Source organism: Corvus hawaiiensis, chromosome 6 (assembly GCF_020740725.1).
Source record: "Corvus hawaiiensis isolate bCorHaw1 chromosome 6, bCorHaw1.pri.cur, whole genome shotgun sequence".
Classification (NCBI taxonomy): Eukaryota; Metazoa; Chordata; class Aves; order Passeriformes; family Corvidae; genus Corvus; species Corvus hawaiiensis.
The window spans coordinates 44,461,024-44,478,402 of NC_063218.1; the positions used below are offsets into that span (position 1 = coordinate 44,461,024).

At 37.6% G+C, this 17,379-nt stretch overlaps 1 protein-coding gene across 4 annotated transcripts in view; it reads right to left on the reverse strand.

Moving 5' to 3' along the window:
• Positions 1–2,888: 2,888 nt before the first annotated feature.
• Positions 2,889–17,379, reverse strand: part of LOC125327841 (intraflagellar transport associated protein) — a 41,340-nt gene continuing 26,849 nt past the window's right edge. For 3 of the 4 annotated variants that reach the window (XM_048307791.1, XM_048307794.1, XM_048307793.1), the window contains 3 exons: positions 16,829–16,883; positions 10,465–10,595; positions 2,889–3,956 (listed from right to left, as the gene is read on the reverse strand). In XM_048307791.1, the coding sequence (XP_048163748.1) occupies positions 3,789–3,956; positions 10,465–10,595; positions 16,829–16,883 (354 nt within the window). In that variant the 3' untranslated portion in view covers positions 2,889–3,788. The remainder of the gene's footprint in view (positions 3,957–10,464; positions 10,596–16,828; positions 16,884–17,379) is intronic. The other variant, XM_048307792.1, reaches the window with a different exon arrangement.

A 17,379-nucleotide genomic window follows, 5' to 3' on the forward strand; every position in this document is an offset into this window, starting at 1 on the left:
AAACTCCAAAATTACCTGTGTAGTATCTGAACAGTTACAAGATATGTTTTTTACATCTCATTTCCATTGGCTCTTCATTTAAATCTTTTCCCATAATGATAATGGGTCATATACATAACTATATATTCAATGAAGTTAAATCAGGAATTGATTTGGCTCCATATTCTTTCAGCTAAGACTGTAAATACCAGACTCCTGTCTGCTCTGTATGAATACAAATGGCCTCAGTTGAGTTCTGCCAGTTTATAGCAGCAGAAAATCAAGGCCAGAGGATCAAAGAGTCTTTTCCATAAGAGCAGGGATTTGTTTCCATGCCATCTTCTTCATAAGGTTCTGAATTATCTGGTGGGTACTCTCCATACTAAAATTATTTTCCTTCAGTGGCATTGTGTGTATACAAGTGTATACCAGGATACCTCTGTGCATTAATAGAAATATATTTATACCTATAATAACGTCTGAGTCGGGTTTGTCTACATCTCTTTTCATTTCTTCAGTCTTCATCTCGTTCTCCCACAACCATTATCTCAACAAATAATTACTGTTCCTTTTACAGTCATGAGAAGTGAACATTAACCCTGAACATTAACAATATCCAACCTTTCACCTCAGCCAGCCAAGGAAACAACCCTTCAGTTTCCTGCCCCACTGGAAGGATTATTTCACTTCCCATAAAACTCAAAGGGTTCCTAAAATTCAAAAGAGTTCCTCTCCATAACTGAGGATCCACCAAGATTGTGGAGAGAAACAGTCAGTATCCTCCTGGCAGCACCAAAAGTAGCAACAAGCTCAGCACAGATAAGCTCACTGACTGATAGGGATGCACATGTCTACTGCACTTTAGACATCAATGAAGTCATGAATACAAAGGGATTAGGGAGATGCACCACACAGCCTTCACTTCCAATGGGTTCACCCAGTGTCAGAGATTTTGCAGTTCAAAATCTTTGTCAGTGTGGTAGGGAGAAAACTGTCCCCTACTGCAGCAGCCCCTAAGTCAATCCCAAGCAGCACTCCAAGTTTCCTGTTCCATGTGAGAGTTTTGCCTTTAATTCTTTTGGAAAACAGGAAAAAGGTTTAGAAATGGCCATAAATAGAAAAGATGAATGTCCCTTTCCAACCTCTGCTGAAAATATTAAATATTAAAGAGAATACAAGCTACAAGAGGAAAAGATATATGTTATTCAGACTTCAAACCACCTCACAAACACTAAACCAATTCCAGGTAACTAACTCCATGAGCAAGTATAAAATTTAACATGCACATAAAGTATGTTCTTTAAAATGACAACCTGGTAATGGCTAAGAGGAAAATATGCCTCCTCTGTGAAGGGTAATCAAATGAAAGGTACAAGCCGAAAACAACCACAGGGGCAGGCCAATAAAATGTCATGTTCAGAAAATGTAGCCTATTATTGCCTAATCTTCACTGTGATATTCATGTCTGTTAACAAAGAGTAAAAATCTAACTCATGAGTGGTGTAAATGTAAGTGAATTATTCCCATTTCTCTGTGTAAGATGAATGTCACTAAAGAGTTCCAATTTTGTTGGGTATTCTGCAGCAAAGTGTTTTTTTATATCAAAGGAAACCATATAATGACTATACTGAATGACACTTATGGAGCATAATAGGTACTCTGAACATTTGGTAAGAATCATCTGCTTATGAGAGAAGGAACTGAATGGCTGGCTGTATCCCTAATGTACAGTGAAAAAATTGATAATGAAATGAACAGAAAATGCACTTAAGAGATTCCAGAGCTGATTTGGCCTGAAGAATATTATAAACCCCTAGACAAGCTTTCTCATTGACTCTACTGGAAGTAGGATTCCCACAGAATTGATCTATAGTTTGTGTGACTCACACCTTTCTAAAAAACCACACACAAGAAACACCAAATTCACCATTCCACAAAGCCACAGAAGTTCACCTTTACGGCTGATTCTTTGTCTGCAGGATAGCAAACTCTGTACAGAGAGGTCTCTCAGACAGAAGGTTCCTTACTTTATCTTTGCTATACACACATATGTAAATGAGGTAGTCTCCCTTATTTTTCTGTTGAGGCTTTCAAAGGCTGACCTTGCTATCATTATACAGCACTTCTCCATTTCCTTCTCCCAGATTTGTTATGGAGCTCTTCCAGAACTTACTTCTTATCCTTCTCATGTATACACATTATCTGCGTCCTTCAGAAGAAGATGAATTAATAATTAGATCTGTTCAGAAATTTTTAAGGTTTCACTGGAAAATTCCAGTTGGATCTAAACCACCCAATTTAAAATATCTCGGGTCCAACAAAACACTTCATTGAATTAAAATAAATTCACATTAAAAAAAAAAGTTTCAGAAAACCCAGCAGGATCTGCTACACAGCCAGTTGCATTTTAAAAACCATTTTAACTACAGCACAGGCATCTTTGTGAGTGTAAGTGTTAAAAAAAAATTCTCATTACCTTCTACCAGCAAGGTCCTGTACAAACCAGTTTTTCTACACAACATACTTGTAATTTTGTATCAGTCTCCTTAAATATCTTCTGTGAGAGCTCTTTCTTTTCTGCTGTTTTTTTTTGAATCTCACCCTTAAATTATATCCCCTAATCAAGGTAAATACCATTCCTCAAAACCAATGCTATTCAGATTTCAGTGGAGAATGATTATGGTTTACAAAATCACTGATCCAGAAAATCTCCCTTGGAACCTTAGAACACCTTTCTTTGCTTTTATAAATTACTGACAATGAAGCAGCCAACTGGCCACAGAGAATTCATCCACAGCCTTTAAACAAATCTATGGTTTGGTGCCTTGTCAGTCTGCTCAGGCACTCTTCTCATATTTATTATGCTAATCACCCACTTCAGAAATAACAGAGAGAGGCCAAGGACAAAATGCTGGTCAGTAAACTTTAGTGAATGCAGTTATACCAGAAAATGACCAATAATACAATGCAGCATTGTGATGTTAAACCAAGCCTCAATAGCAAAGCTTCTACAGTCAGCTGAAAAAAAAGGATGCTAAACTCTGAAGAGAAGGACACAGAGATGCACACTCTTCTCTCCCACCCATATAGCTGACCTTTACTCAACTCCAGCTTGCTGTATTTCAGTGATGCAGAGTGTAAGCTATAAGCTGTTATTTGGAATCATCTCCTGTGAAAAAATGTAAAATCTGACAGCCTTTCAATGCCAATTCCTTTAATGGATGAGATTGCTATTTTTTCCTCTGTGTGGAAGAGGGGGTTTTTTTGAGCAGTTACTGTTTTAATTTTAGGAGTTGTACCACATCAATTTTGATCAACACAAAAAGTTTGTTGGAAACAGGAATATTTATTTTTTTGCAGAACTGAAGTAACTCAAAAGACAGAGAAAAAAAATATTCCCAGATTTATTCACTCATGTATCTCTATACATTTAAAGGAAAGAGTTCATAGACCGATTTGTCAGCTGCTAAAAAGCTCTTCATTGCATTACTGAAAGAAGGAGGTAAAAGGCAGCTTTAGGACCAGCTTTGTACTACTCAGGAAGTGAGTCAAGACCAGATATAAGCAAGAGTAGCCATGATGCTGTTCTGAAATCCACCAGTTTTGTTGTTTTGGTCCTGTGGAGAAGTCACTCCAGCACACCTATCCTGAGCCAATACAGGCTCCAAGGCACCTTGGCAGAAAAAACAACTAATCTCAGGAATGCCATTTACTGGCTGTGCAGATAAGAACACTAAATAAGGGTACAATGAGAAGCTACATTCGTCCCATAAAAAGGATCACTCCAACAGCCCTGCACAGGACACCTTTCACTCAGTCTTTAGCTCATGCTGATTTGACATTTTACTCGTTTTCTTCTCCTCAGAAAACTCTACAATGGCCTTCAGCTCAGCTTCAGAGAACTTAGGCATCAGTGCCACGTTGTCATAATCAAATTCTTCATCAAGTGAGAATGGTTGAACATCATCGCCCAGTAGCTGTAACGAGGAAAAACAGATACATAAATAATATTGCTGCAAGTGATAATAAGGAAGCTCAAAATGTAAACTTCTAATTAATATTTAATTAAACTATTTTTTCTGACTCTAACACTCTCAGCTGATTAAGCTCTTTTTAAGTAAAAGAATAAATTCGATTATTCAATTTGACCTAATTTAAGCCATTTAATGCGCCCCATTTGTACTGTACTGTATCTGAATGAACATCATTAACTAATTTTGCTCAAGGCAAGGAATCTAAAAACCTCTCTTGCACACATCTATTATATCCCTGCCACTTGTAGCAGCAAGACTGTGGGGATATGGACATGTTATATGCAGCTATGTTACATTTCAAAGACAGATTCCATATCCTCAAAATTTGAGTTAGTATTACCTAAAGCTTCAGCATACATGCACCTGATACTAACGTAACATTCTTCCCAGAACACAGTTTTAGTGAAGGAAAGGCCTGCAATGAGCAAAATGACACATAATCAATTTTCAGACTCCAATAATTTTTTTTCACCATCTCAGAGACATGGAATTGGCTGGTTTGAATTTTTTGCATGATGAACATAAGAATCGTACTACATTTGCCAATATGTGCTTTGTTGACATATTGTATAGCATTTCTGTATTGCTTCTGGTTGAAATATCTCAGAATAAACACTCTGCCTATAAAATAAAATAATGAAAACAAATAACTACGGCAGGTTCCATGCTGATAAGAAGCTGCAGGGTCCATGACATGAAAGGTTTATGGTAAGCAGTTACATAAAATGAATTCCAGGGCAACACAAGAGACACATCTTCACCATTAAAACCGTATAGGAATGCTCCCTATCCCATGAGAAGTTAATATAAAATGTCTAGAAACGTGTTTCAAAGATTTAAGCACTTCAGCACCAAATCAGCAAAATGTTTACACACATGCTTATTTTTCCAAGCTTCTGACAAGTCCTCCACGACTACTGATGTATTTGAAATTAAGAACACAAATAGTTGCTGAAAAGCAGGAAGAACACCCAGGATCCTACGATCACTGCTCAGTTTAGAAGGCACAGTATCCTGCACAATTTGATGTGACATTTTGTAACAAGTAGCATTGACACAGTTAATAGGTCAGAGAAGTGGTAGCTGGATTCCTCTCTGGTGGTGGAGCACTTGATAGACAGGGCAGAGAGAATCTGGGTAGTATCTACATCCTTTATTAATAAACTATCATGTTGCATGAGTAATCAGGAAATAATTTTTCTGGGGTAGAATCATTTTATTAGTCATCTGTATTACCCAATTTTCTAGGGATTTGGCTTACATCGGCTTCATTAGATGTTGGACCATCCAAATAATCCTGGACGCAGATGTGTAGACCATGGGCATTTATAAATGGGAAAAACTTTGCAGATAGAGTTGGTCTAGAAAACACTATTCATTCTGCACACAAAGATTATCTTGCTTATATCCATATACTATTTCAGGTAAACCAACATTAACTTTTATAAATAGCACATTTGGAAAATGTTAACAGGAAATAAAGCCTGTACACAAGCTCTCATTCCCATTAAAGATAAAGCCTTGACCTCCTCAGCATATTCATGCTCATTTTCATCTTTTCCACTGGCAGAACCTCATAGAATTCCTTGTCAGTAAGGTTACCAGCAACTGAGTAACAAATGGTAGCAGCAACCAGGGTTCTACTACCTTTCATTTGCAGAAATCCAAAGCACTTTTCCAAAATACAATGCAAGGCACAAATATTTTCCAGTTATTTTGGTTGCAACAATATTTTTTAGAATACTGTGCTGGTTTTGGCTGGAGTAGAGTTAATTTCCTTCACTGTGACTGGTATGGGGCTGTGTTTTGGATCTGTGCTGAACACAGGGTTGATAATACAGAGATGTTTTTGTTATTGCTGAGCAGGGCTCACACAGAGCCAAGGCCTTTTCTGCTTCTTGTACAGCCCCAGTGGTGAGGGGGCTGGGGGTGCACAGGAGGTTGGGAGAGATGCAGCTGGGACAGGTGACCCCAACTGACCAAAGGGATATGCCAGACCACATGACATCGTATGCCATCAGTGTATAAAGTGGGAGGAAGAAGGAGAAAAGGGGAGTTTGGAGTGATGTCGTTTGTCTTCCCAAGTGACCGTCACGCACGGCGGGGCCCTGCTCTCCTGGGGATGGCTGCGCACCCCGTGGGAGGCAGTGAATTAACTCCTTGTTTTGCTTTGCTTGAGTGCGTGGCTTTTGCTTCCCCTATTAAACTGCATTTATCTCAACCCAAGAATTTTCTTGCTTACTCTTCCCATTCTCTCCCAATTCCACTGGTGGGTAGCAAGTGAGTAGCTGTGTGGGGTTTGGTGTCTGCTCGGGGTTAAACCAGGACACACATCTAAGGTAACTGAGCTAAGAAGAGTTCAAACTACAGTAAGCTTTTATAAGGATTCTACAAAAGCAAATCTGTTTTCCTCTGTCAACAGAGTTACAGAAAGTATACACACATCCACTCTGACCTTGTCTTGGCCTTCATGTAATTCCAGGAACATTTTATGCAGATGCAGCAAAATACTGGAAAAACTTTTGTTTACAAAACTCAACCCCAAAATGCTAACTGAAATAAGATGCCAAAATAAAACATACCCAACTTCACCCTGTTAACAATTTTTCTGTTACCCACTCATTGCACATTTGAAAAGTTTATTCACACTGAATATTTATCAGTGTGCTTCATCTCTCAAATGAATACTCAAAGCATTAGGGATTCCTTTCTTTCTTCTTCTCCCAAGAAGCCATTGACTTCAAACTTCCACGAAGACAAGCAATCTAAAACTTATATACTGCAAACTGCAATTTTGTTCTATGTCAAAAGGAAGACATTTTACAAAAGAACACTGAATCCTCTGAGCTGATCAAGTTATTATCTTGTTATTTTTGCCTAAGGAGCTGAGAGAAATATCTGAATTTCAGGTGTCTAATTTAACATCTAACTGAAATCTTTTTGAGAGCTCTCTGGGAATAGAATCCTGCTCTATTAGAAAACTGCCAGTTTGCTTAAGATTGCTTCTGTGATTTACTCTCTGAAGAGAAAAATCACTTTCATTTACAGTTCCTACATGTCCAAATTAAAGGAGGGAAAGAATGTAATATTCATATTAATAACAGAAGTATTTTGCTAGAGGTTTTTTTACAAAGTAATATTGTAAATAGAATATCTTAAAGTTGACATTTTCAAAAATCTATTAATAATTGGCAACTCAGTTCTTTTATTAATCTGTGTGGAGTTACACTTAGCTGAACAGCTTGTCTCTGTCCTTCTAAAACTTGTATTTCTGTGTAATTATGGCACTCTATGATTCACTTGTTCAAATTATGTGAAGTATGCACATACACTCACCAATGATTTCACTGCATACTCAAGGGAAAACTTACTAGTTCACTAACAATAAATTTAAAAAAAGTGGGGGGAAGGCTTTATGCTATGATGGTCTCACATAAGCTTAATATATACTGGGGTACTTAGGAGAAAAAAAAGTTTGTCTTGAGCTTGGGGGACTGGACTGGAAGTCAATAAATCTTGACCAATTTTCTACTTCTGCTTCATCATTCTGGACAAGTCCTTCAATCTCTGTGTCTTTACTGGCCTCTGAGAAGATATAACTCTTCCATCTTCTCTCACTTAGTCAATGCTGTCTTTTAAGTTCTTCTGTGTTCTTGTTGCATTTATGCATAGCATGTGGCAGAAAAAAACCTCAGCTGAGGCCTATCAGTAAAACCTTAATCTAAAGGAACTCAAAGGAAGTTGTATTTCACAGGATACACGCTGCTGTGCCACAGATTAAGACAAAATAACAGACATGCTGAATACTTTTTTGAATGTTCAAACTACAGACAAATAAAGAATAGAAGGGCAGAATTCTTCTTTCCTAATCCTAGCCATACAAAAAATCAGGTTTCTAGACTAAGGTAGTCAATTAGCCAAAAATGGCCCAGCCAGAGCTTGTGGATGAAGATACATTACATCTTCCAACAAATTCCTACAGCAAGTGGGATTAATCACTTTCTGGAGCTGCTTATCTCTGCCTCTTGGTGACTGGAGGACTAAAACTACATTTAAAGCTGAAGTTAGGTGAGATGAATCCCACTTTGAATGCATGTTTATAGCGAGTGGATGGAAAATATGCAGCAACTGCACTCATGTATGCAGAGAGGGCAATAACGAATAAAGATGCGAGAAAGCAGGCATTAAGACATAAAAATACTATGATATCTTTTATGAAAGAATGTATTAATTAGAATTAAAGGAGAAAATAAATTTCTGGGTAGGGGAGGGAAATGTTTTGTGATAGTGTACTTCAAACATAGAATGAATGCTGGTTCAATTTGCAGTGGCCTGTGGCTCCACTGTCAATGTTCATATCCTGGAATATATTTATGTCTAAAGTGAGGAAAGAAAGATGAAGCAACAGTGGTGGACAACAGAAATAATTTTCTGTGTCATTCACTAAGCCACTTTCTAACACCTTTTGACAGAAAAACATTTTCAGGGAGACAAGTCGTTCTCTAACAATTATTCAAGTTATATACTGGGTCTTAGCAGAGCTTCTTTTTTTAAATTTTCCCTAGCAATATGTTGAGAGATACACAATTTACCCTGAAGTGCCTCACAAGTGTTTCCACAGCATAGACATTTCTCATCCTGCTATTTTTCATAGAGAATGGTCTTCCATTCTCTAAGAAAACCAATTAGGCAGCCACATTCTGTTGCCCTTCCCTAACAGATTTGTTTTGATGGACAGAGAACAGTCTCATTTTAAAGCAGAGATGTCTCCAGGGAAAATCTTTTTCTCTTTCTGAACTAGTCCTGCCATAAGCAATGCAAGACTTAATTTTCAAGGCAATGACAATTTGAAGCACTGAGGGATTTTAAAATGGACCTGTTCAATCTTGACAGTTCTAAAAATCAGGCCACAGTTATATTATCTAAATGAAGGCAAAAATATGTTTATAATTTAGGGGAAAGACTGCCTTCATTTTAAGTAGCCTGGCACCAACCAAATGGTTGTGAAAATTGTCTTTCTTCTTGAAAAATGCAGCAACTCATAGCCAATGTAATAATACTCAGTTTCTTTCATAACCCAACTTTCTCTCAAATGGAAATGAATTTTGCATGCAGTCGGATCTTTATCTATTTTTCATGAACTATAGTTTAAAGAATCATATGCAGTCCTTTATGAACACTGCAGGCTGCTACAAACCTCCTTCTTCTTTGGTTTCATACAGAAGTTATGAAATGAGAAAGCTATAAAACCTCATTCTAGTTTTTCCAGTGTTATTTTGTGTCCAATGGAACATAAAGGCAAAAACCTTGAATTATGTCAATCCTTAGGGAAAAGAGTGAATATTTTTATTCACAGAATGTTGGGTATTAAAGCTTGAAAGGTCATTTTAGAACTTCTACTTTTTCCCAAAGCAGACTTGTTCCTTATAGTAAAGAGTTTATTGCAAGGAACTAAACACAACTGAGCCAGGAAAGGAGGCACCATATGCAGTGCTATAACACCAAACCTTCATTGGTCACGCGTCATTTATAAACTTGATTTAAGCCTCACGGAAACATCAATAAGCACATGAAACTATCAAAACTGGCCCACTTTAGCTGCAAGCTAACTTCAGCCTCTATTGCAATGACCAGGCAGGGGAAAAGAGCAGTGAAGAATTCTCTGCAATAGAAACACCCCCAAAAGTTAATGCTCACGCTATTTGGATAGGAAGCTTAATGACTTAAAATAAGCCTGTGAGCAATCCACACCTTCTGTTGCAGTTTGAAAAGAACTGGATTTCTGAAGGAAGACAGCAATTCTAAATTAAAGCTTGTACTGACTGTGTCTGATTAAAAGGCTCAGAGTCCATAAAGCAAACTTCTCCACACCAGACCCTGACAATGCAGTTTCTCAGCAGCATCTTGCTACTACTCATTTCTGAGGGACCAGATCTTAATTCTGACCACAATATATTCTAAAACCGTTTTTTTAATTTTAAGTGTCATGTTAAAGGGATCATTCACTACCTCCCTGCTGCAGAAAATGGCTCCTATATTAAGCCAATGAGTATGCCGTAAGATCATGAGATCACTGGAAAATGAAATGGTCCATCATTCTACGTAAGGATTGCTAAAAGGCTTAAAAGTGCGAGAGCTTACTTGAGTATTCTGTTAGACAAATTAAACATTAAAAATCCCACATACCACTTGAAGTATTGAAGTACACATTTTGAAAATGTAGGATTATATAGTTGCAGTGCGAGATAAAATAGTGTTTATTTCAATTCTTAACATAATTTAAGAATTCATTATTCGTTTAAAAATTAATAATATGACTTGTTAACTCACAGCAGTTCCACATCTTCCATCTATATCCCTCTGTTCTTGTGAAAATAACATTAGAAGCCAACAGGGAAGAAACAAATAGGCCAAAGCCCCAAAGTTTGAATGACTACATCTGACCTCATACCTCTTGGGCTTTGCTGTCTGATGGCTGGGGAACTGACCACGCTCTGAGCTTCGGCTGAACAGGCTTATCAAAGAAGGGTGTACAGTAAGTCATCGTCTCTTCCACCTCTCCTGGGAGAACTAATGACCCTGCTGAATAAAAATAGTCAATGTTAACCTTCCACTCAATGCAAAATTAGAAAAATCCTGTTAAAATCCTGTAGTGCTCAGACATGGGCAGTAGCTTTTTAGTCAGTGTGATGTACTTATTGTTGCATAAGCTACCATTAAAACAGATCCATAGAGTCCTGAGCTAAAATGTAGATAGTAATACTGTACTAAGGAAAAATCAAACTTGGCTGAAAACAGACAGCTTTCTTCTTTCTTAAGGGTGCTGAATTAAAATCTGGATGCACATGCTCTTAAACTCAGAGAACACCTTCCATCTTTCTTTCGGAACAAAGATGGAAGGTCCTCAGCACAGATGCCTATAGTAGAAGTTACAAGATACCTCATCTGACACTGATGAGCTGAGCAGGCTCATTCATTTCTCTTTTGTTAGAACTTCACCATCTGTACAATGGGCATAAAGAATCCTCGCAAAACATCTTCGTATGACTCTCATAAGACATTAAGTAAAAATACCTGGTAGAACTACTAACATGCCCCACTACAGTGCCAGATGACTCTCTTGTCTAAGGGTATTTCACAGACATCTGTTTCTCCCTGATCTTTCCAAAAAGAGGTACTTGAGAGGACCTCCCCATATCTGGGATGGAGTGACGCGTAACCTTTCCACACGGGCAAGATGTGTTCCACAGTTCACAAATGCACAGCTTTTCTGAATCACTTTTCCTTTACAAACTTCAGCAAAACCTTCATACTGGGACTAGTGGGTTTGCATTCTGTGACAGATCAGAAGGATATGCCTTAGGTTTAGAAATATCTTTTAACATGAATCAATCTCAGCTCTGCCACAGCACAGATGTGTCCATCGTGTCTCAGTAATGTTTTTATGAAAGAATTTAAGGGGACCATATGTCTTGCAATTCAGTCAAACGATTATGTAAATCTACCTACTATTTTTTTCAGCTGATACACAAGTTTCTTTACAGTTTTATACTGCATTTACATTTCTCTTGTCTCAGAATAAATTTTCAAAGCATTGCTTAAATGTCAGTTAATGGAACCAACAAGAGAGTACACAGATCCAGGGTGAAAAGGATGAAATGGCTATTTATCTCTACCTGCACAATTCTACCATGGTAATGGAGTTATGGACCTCTAATTTTCCTGTGAATCTGCATTTGAAAATAAAGATTTCCTAGCTAGGTCTTTGTAAAAAATACATTATCAAATTCTTAATTTAATTTTCTTCTGGGAATAGTGTAACATTTAAAAGCCAACAGGGCCTCAAATTGCAAAGTAGAATGTTCTTTTAAAAAGAGTTGAATTAATTCCCTTGGGTACTTCATTTCTAGATTTTTGTCTTTTGGTTCATGATTCACATACAAGTGGGTTTGTTTTCATCCCTAGTCTCTTGATTGCTTATGTCTATCTCCAGCCATCTAAGTGCTTTCAGTCCTTGTTCTTAGCGTGGCATCTGTTCTGATTCTGCACCAGTTATATGAGAAAGCTTTCTGAAAAGGACAGCACAGTTCACGGGTATCTAGGCTATGTCTTCACATGCTCTGCAGCTGCTTTTTTCATAATTTGGGTCAAAAGTATTTGTAGGACAGAAAGAAGATGTAAACGCTCATTTAAAGACAATGGCATCTTTCACTATTGTTTCAAACCTGCAACCTAAACCTATACCCTTTACTAAAGTAAGGGAAGCCTGGACATCAAGAGGTTTTTATTACCTACTGATATAAACACTGATTACTTCTGCACTAAGAGCTTCTCCCCCTCAACAGACCAATCTGCAGAGAGATGAGGAGGAAGCACTGTTATGCAACAGCCTGGCAACGGCTCAGAAAGATAACTCTTAAAAATTAGGACAACAGAAGGAAAATTATTTTTGCTTTTAGCAAGTGCTTGTCATACTCAGAATGTCAATTCCACTTTTTAAGGCTTGTTAGTAATGCAAACAATGTTTCAAATTCCCTTCAATCACCCCATAAGAATGTAATCAACCTTTGTTTGCCAGTAGACATGCCAGAAATGAGCTTTGTCTCTCTCTATCCTGGCTGTGTGACAGCATATGAAAGTCTAATTGGTAAATGCTGCTTTCCCTGATAATGTTTAATAAAGAAACCCCTTCAGAGAGAAAAATTAGAGAGTTTTGACAGTCCTCCTTCTCAGTGGGAGCACCCAAAGGAACTCCAGGCTATTGTAAGTTCTAGCCAGTACCTCACAGCCTGTTTAGGCTGCTGCTACAGCACTACTGGATGATGATCCTAATTAAGCTGCTAATTATGTTCTCTGTGGAGGTGATTAATTAGCAACAGGAAAGCCTTGGATACTGCCAACAGCACCATATATAGAGATAACTGAACAGGCAGTGATACCAAAAAACCGAGAAGACATTTTGAAATGCACCTCTCACACCATGAAGAATCAACTCCCTGAATGATATGGCTGACAACTTTACTCAAGTCCAGCATACTTTAATGACAGCATATTTGGAAAATGAACAATTCTCTTTAGTCCCTCCCTACCACATCCCAGAAAGTGATTACTATATCTGTCAATGCTGCTGAGTTGGAGTTTTTTGCTTATTGTGTACCACAGACATCAAGTATGAGTATAGAAAAAAATAATCTACTGGCACAAGTCTGCTTTTAACTTTCAAGAGTGAAGAAGTTCAAAGTTTTGTCTATAACTTTACTGTAGCCAAACCATGCCCAGCTATATATACACTGACAGCTATATATACACTGACACAGGTTTTACCACTTTCAGACACCACATTTCACAAAAATGCTGTTGATGGGGAGTTGAGAAGAGAGTGATAACAAAAAAAGCTTAAAAGCTAAATTTTGCAGTCTCCTCTAATTCTCATGCTTCAGGCTGTTAGTCCCAAAGAGCTGCCTAGTGTGAAATCATCTCAAGGCAGTGTTAAATGGATTGCAGAGACTGCAGAAGAAAAACAAGAAAAGGATTCACCAGCTGGGGGGGAGCCCCATACTTTAAAAAATCCACTTCATTTAACTCTCAATCCTCTTCCTCAACCTGATTTTTCTGGATATAAACATAGGCTCAAAATATAAATGGAAAGACACAGATTATGAAAAATAACAGATGTTGATATAATATGCCTAAAGAATTTTTTTAATTATCAATAGTTATGCTTGGCCTCAGCTTCAAAGTAACTGAGTCAATTGGCTTCTCCTCAGCCTCTGCGGGGTTACAGACAACTGGGACCTTGAAAAGACAAGTTTGCTGTATTTCAGTACTCCAAACTGGATTAGGATGAGACAATTATATCCTTGGCTATGCAGCCTTACCCATACATTTAATTAGTCCTGTTTTAATTTTCTCTTCTATTTAAACAATAGCACACTCGAGATCTTCAGACTTTTTTTTTTTATATATTTTGTACTTGAATTCAAATATTACCTATTATCACCTAGTTATCCCTTAAGCCCTACAGCAAGAAATTTGTAACCAGTCCTGGAAAGGAATTCTGTTGCCAAAACACAGGCACTAGGCAGCCTCCATCCATCCCTGGAGGAAGCCTGATCATCTCCATTGTTGCCTTAAGCTACTTACAGTTAGAGATTAAATTCAGGGAGAAAGAGCGATTAGGCAGGACACCGTACCCATGCTGTCTCTGCACGATGCATTAAAGCCATGGTTTAGGGCACCAATTTCACTTTGCCAATCATGGTTCTCTGTGCCAAAGTCCCACAATGCAAAGCACTGCCCTTGTTTCAAGCTTTCAGCCCAGTGCTGTCAAACAAAAACAGCTACAATGAATTTGCATACTGGCCAAATCTGTGGGCTGCTTTTCTTACTCGTAAGAAGCAGTCACATTCATTCACATCTTAAAAGACATTGAACTTTGCAAGATACATTGGAAAAAAAAAAAACAACAAAAAAACCCTTCACTAGAATGACTCTTCCAGGACATCTGCCAGACAGCACTGGTTAGATGGGATGTTTTAACACCTATTTTCTATCACACTTTTCATACTGTCAGCTTTGAGCTAGTTGCTCTTAAGCGTGAATATTTATTGTATTTATGTACAGTTGCTAACTCAGCTAACTGATCTGCCCTTTAAAGCCAAGTGAAGCACAGAGATACTGAACTGCTGCCAATAACAAGGAGAGATAAAGGTTTGTTGCAGTTATACTAGCAAGGTATGATATTTTTTACTGGGTAGAATAAGCTATGATATTTTTTAGCTTGTTTTGACAATACGAATTCTTAAATCAATCATTTGTTCTGACATAAGGTGGCAGCATTTAAAAAGGTCAACAACAATGTCTTTCTAATTTGTGTCACAATTTGCCTCATTTATAAACTAACTGGAATTCTTCAAAATTAATCCTTTATTAAGGTATTCACTAGTGATACTATTCTAGATTACTTTATCATTACAAACAATAGGTGACATAATTTTATATTTTAAATTGCATTTTGTTGCCATGGTTTCTGCAGGACTAAGATTTAACTCTCTTAGTATGAAGCTATCAAGTGGATTTTGATGTGTAAGATAACTACCAAACTGTAAGTGCTATTTTCTGCACCTAGGACTCAAGGGGAAATTTTTCAGCCTGACTACCTTTACCATAGAAGCCCTGAGCAAGACCCAGGCTGTGGGTTTCCCAGGTATAAATTTGGATGCTGTTCACTTTCCTTGCAGCATTTAGAAGGAGCAATTAGTTTCTGGCTAGGCAGTGTTTCAATGTTATAAAATACAATCTAAAAGCTCAATGTTGTTAGTGAGCATTGTTGATACAGTCTCATTCTGCACTGAGGCAGACTGCCTCAAATGAAGCATGTTTTACCAGGGCTTTCCACGTGTATGTGATTAACATTTACCCTTGGACACACACAAATACACAGAAATGACCCAAAAGCTGGAGAGAGGCAAGGTCTGTCACAGTACTGACTGCAGTGAGTTATCCCCAAGCTTAAGCAGAGCTCTTTTTCCTAAAAATCTAAAGGTAAAATGTCAAACAGAGTTCTGTTTTAGAGCATTGGGCTTAATTCTCATCAACCAATTTGTGGCCTGTTCGGAACTAGAGATATTTAACAATACTTTAATGAACTAGATACAGGCATTTCTCATTTCATTATGAGACAAGTGAAATGTGGGTTTGTGCTTCCACCAGCAAGCTCCAGGGGTTTTTTAACAGATATTACCAGAATTTAAGACATAAACACAGAACAATGCCCTACAAAGGGAAAAATGGGCATATATGAACACTGCACTCAAAAGAAATCTTTGACATCTGTACCTGATCTGGGATTGCTGTTTTACTACCTCCTTTCTGAAAGGCTGAAGAAAGAATACTTGCCATAAACCTGACTTATGTTGGTTTATTATTTTCTTGTGAGATACTGCAAGTCTCTAAGCCCTCAAACTTCATAGGAACTTGGAACACACAGAAAGGAAAGACTAATCAAAACTACACTATTAGAGTACAGAGACCAATCAAGTAGCAATAACTAAGAAACCAAGCATCAAAGCCCTGCAGCTTCTGTCTGTGACCTCAAGCAAATCCCTCAATCTGTGTGGCTTGGTTTCCTTGGACAATCACAGGTATAGATGAGGAAAATGAATTTAAATGCTAAAAGGTTGTCAGTTCTGGTTATAATAAAGACCACACAAGGACCTATAATTACAGACATTAGTATTCCACTTACTTTTTGGAGGTGGGAGAGTTAAAATTACTATAGATGTACAGAACAGTTCAACACAATTCAAAATGCTCGTAACTAGAATTCTTAAAGAAGTTCACTGTGAATTCAAAATGCATCTCATCTATTTTAAGCCCAGGATCAAATTGTCTTAATAGGTAGGGACAGCATTTTCATTAAATATTTCCACTTTACAGAACTGTCTCTTAGCACCCACAATACTTTGCGAAAAAACTTTTGCAATCAAAGTAATTTTGATACAAAATAGAAATGCGGAAAAATGTAGAGATGTTGCTAACAAGAAGCGCTCTGCACTTCTAGAAAAGCTTGAAAAAAAAACCTTCACCAGCACAAAGTACAATAAATATTCCTCTTAATTTATTATCTCATTACCTCTTAGAGTGGGGAAGTTAGTACTTCAGTTTGGGGAATTGGGGTAATGTGGGGAATTTTCTAGCAACAGAAGAACTGAGGAAGATCATCTCCATTAGGGGAGAAACAGTTCTTCAATCAGTGTTCACACACTTGCACTCAAAGACAGAAAATGACAGTGAATATGAAGGGGAGAACCTACCACTGTATGTCTCTTCATCTGTGTCTACATTTTCCAAGTTTAAGTAATTGTCCACCTGCCATAAAAACCCAAATTGGAAAATAGGTTAAAATATATCAGTTCCATTCCTTACAGTACAATCTAGAGCAAAGCAAAAATGCAGTAAATTGTCTGCTTCATCTTCTCCATTCTTCCCTGCATTTTTCCAAGAAAGCATATGAGTTTTCTTTGAAATGTGTAACCCAAAGGAAATACTTTTAGGTATAGGCAAAGATTTACTGCCAAAATTGCTGCATATCAACTTAAGTGATGGGAAGGAAGCTCAAGCTGTACAGTAACTTTTTCGGGAACTTAGTGGGAAGATGAAGAAGTAAAATATTTTCATAGGAAAATGATACATGGTAAGTTACTTTGCAATTTTGCAGGCTCATTTCATATGGCACAAAGACAGTACATGCTGTAGGCAAACTAGAGCTTGATCCTTCTGTTTTGACACTAATGGTGAATTGATTAGGAAGCAAAAAAAACCTAAGAATTATTACATCTAGTATTTCACCTGGGGCTTTGCTCTA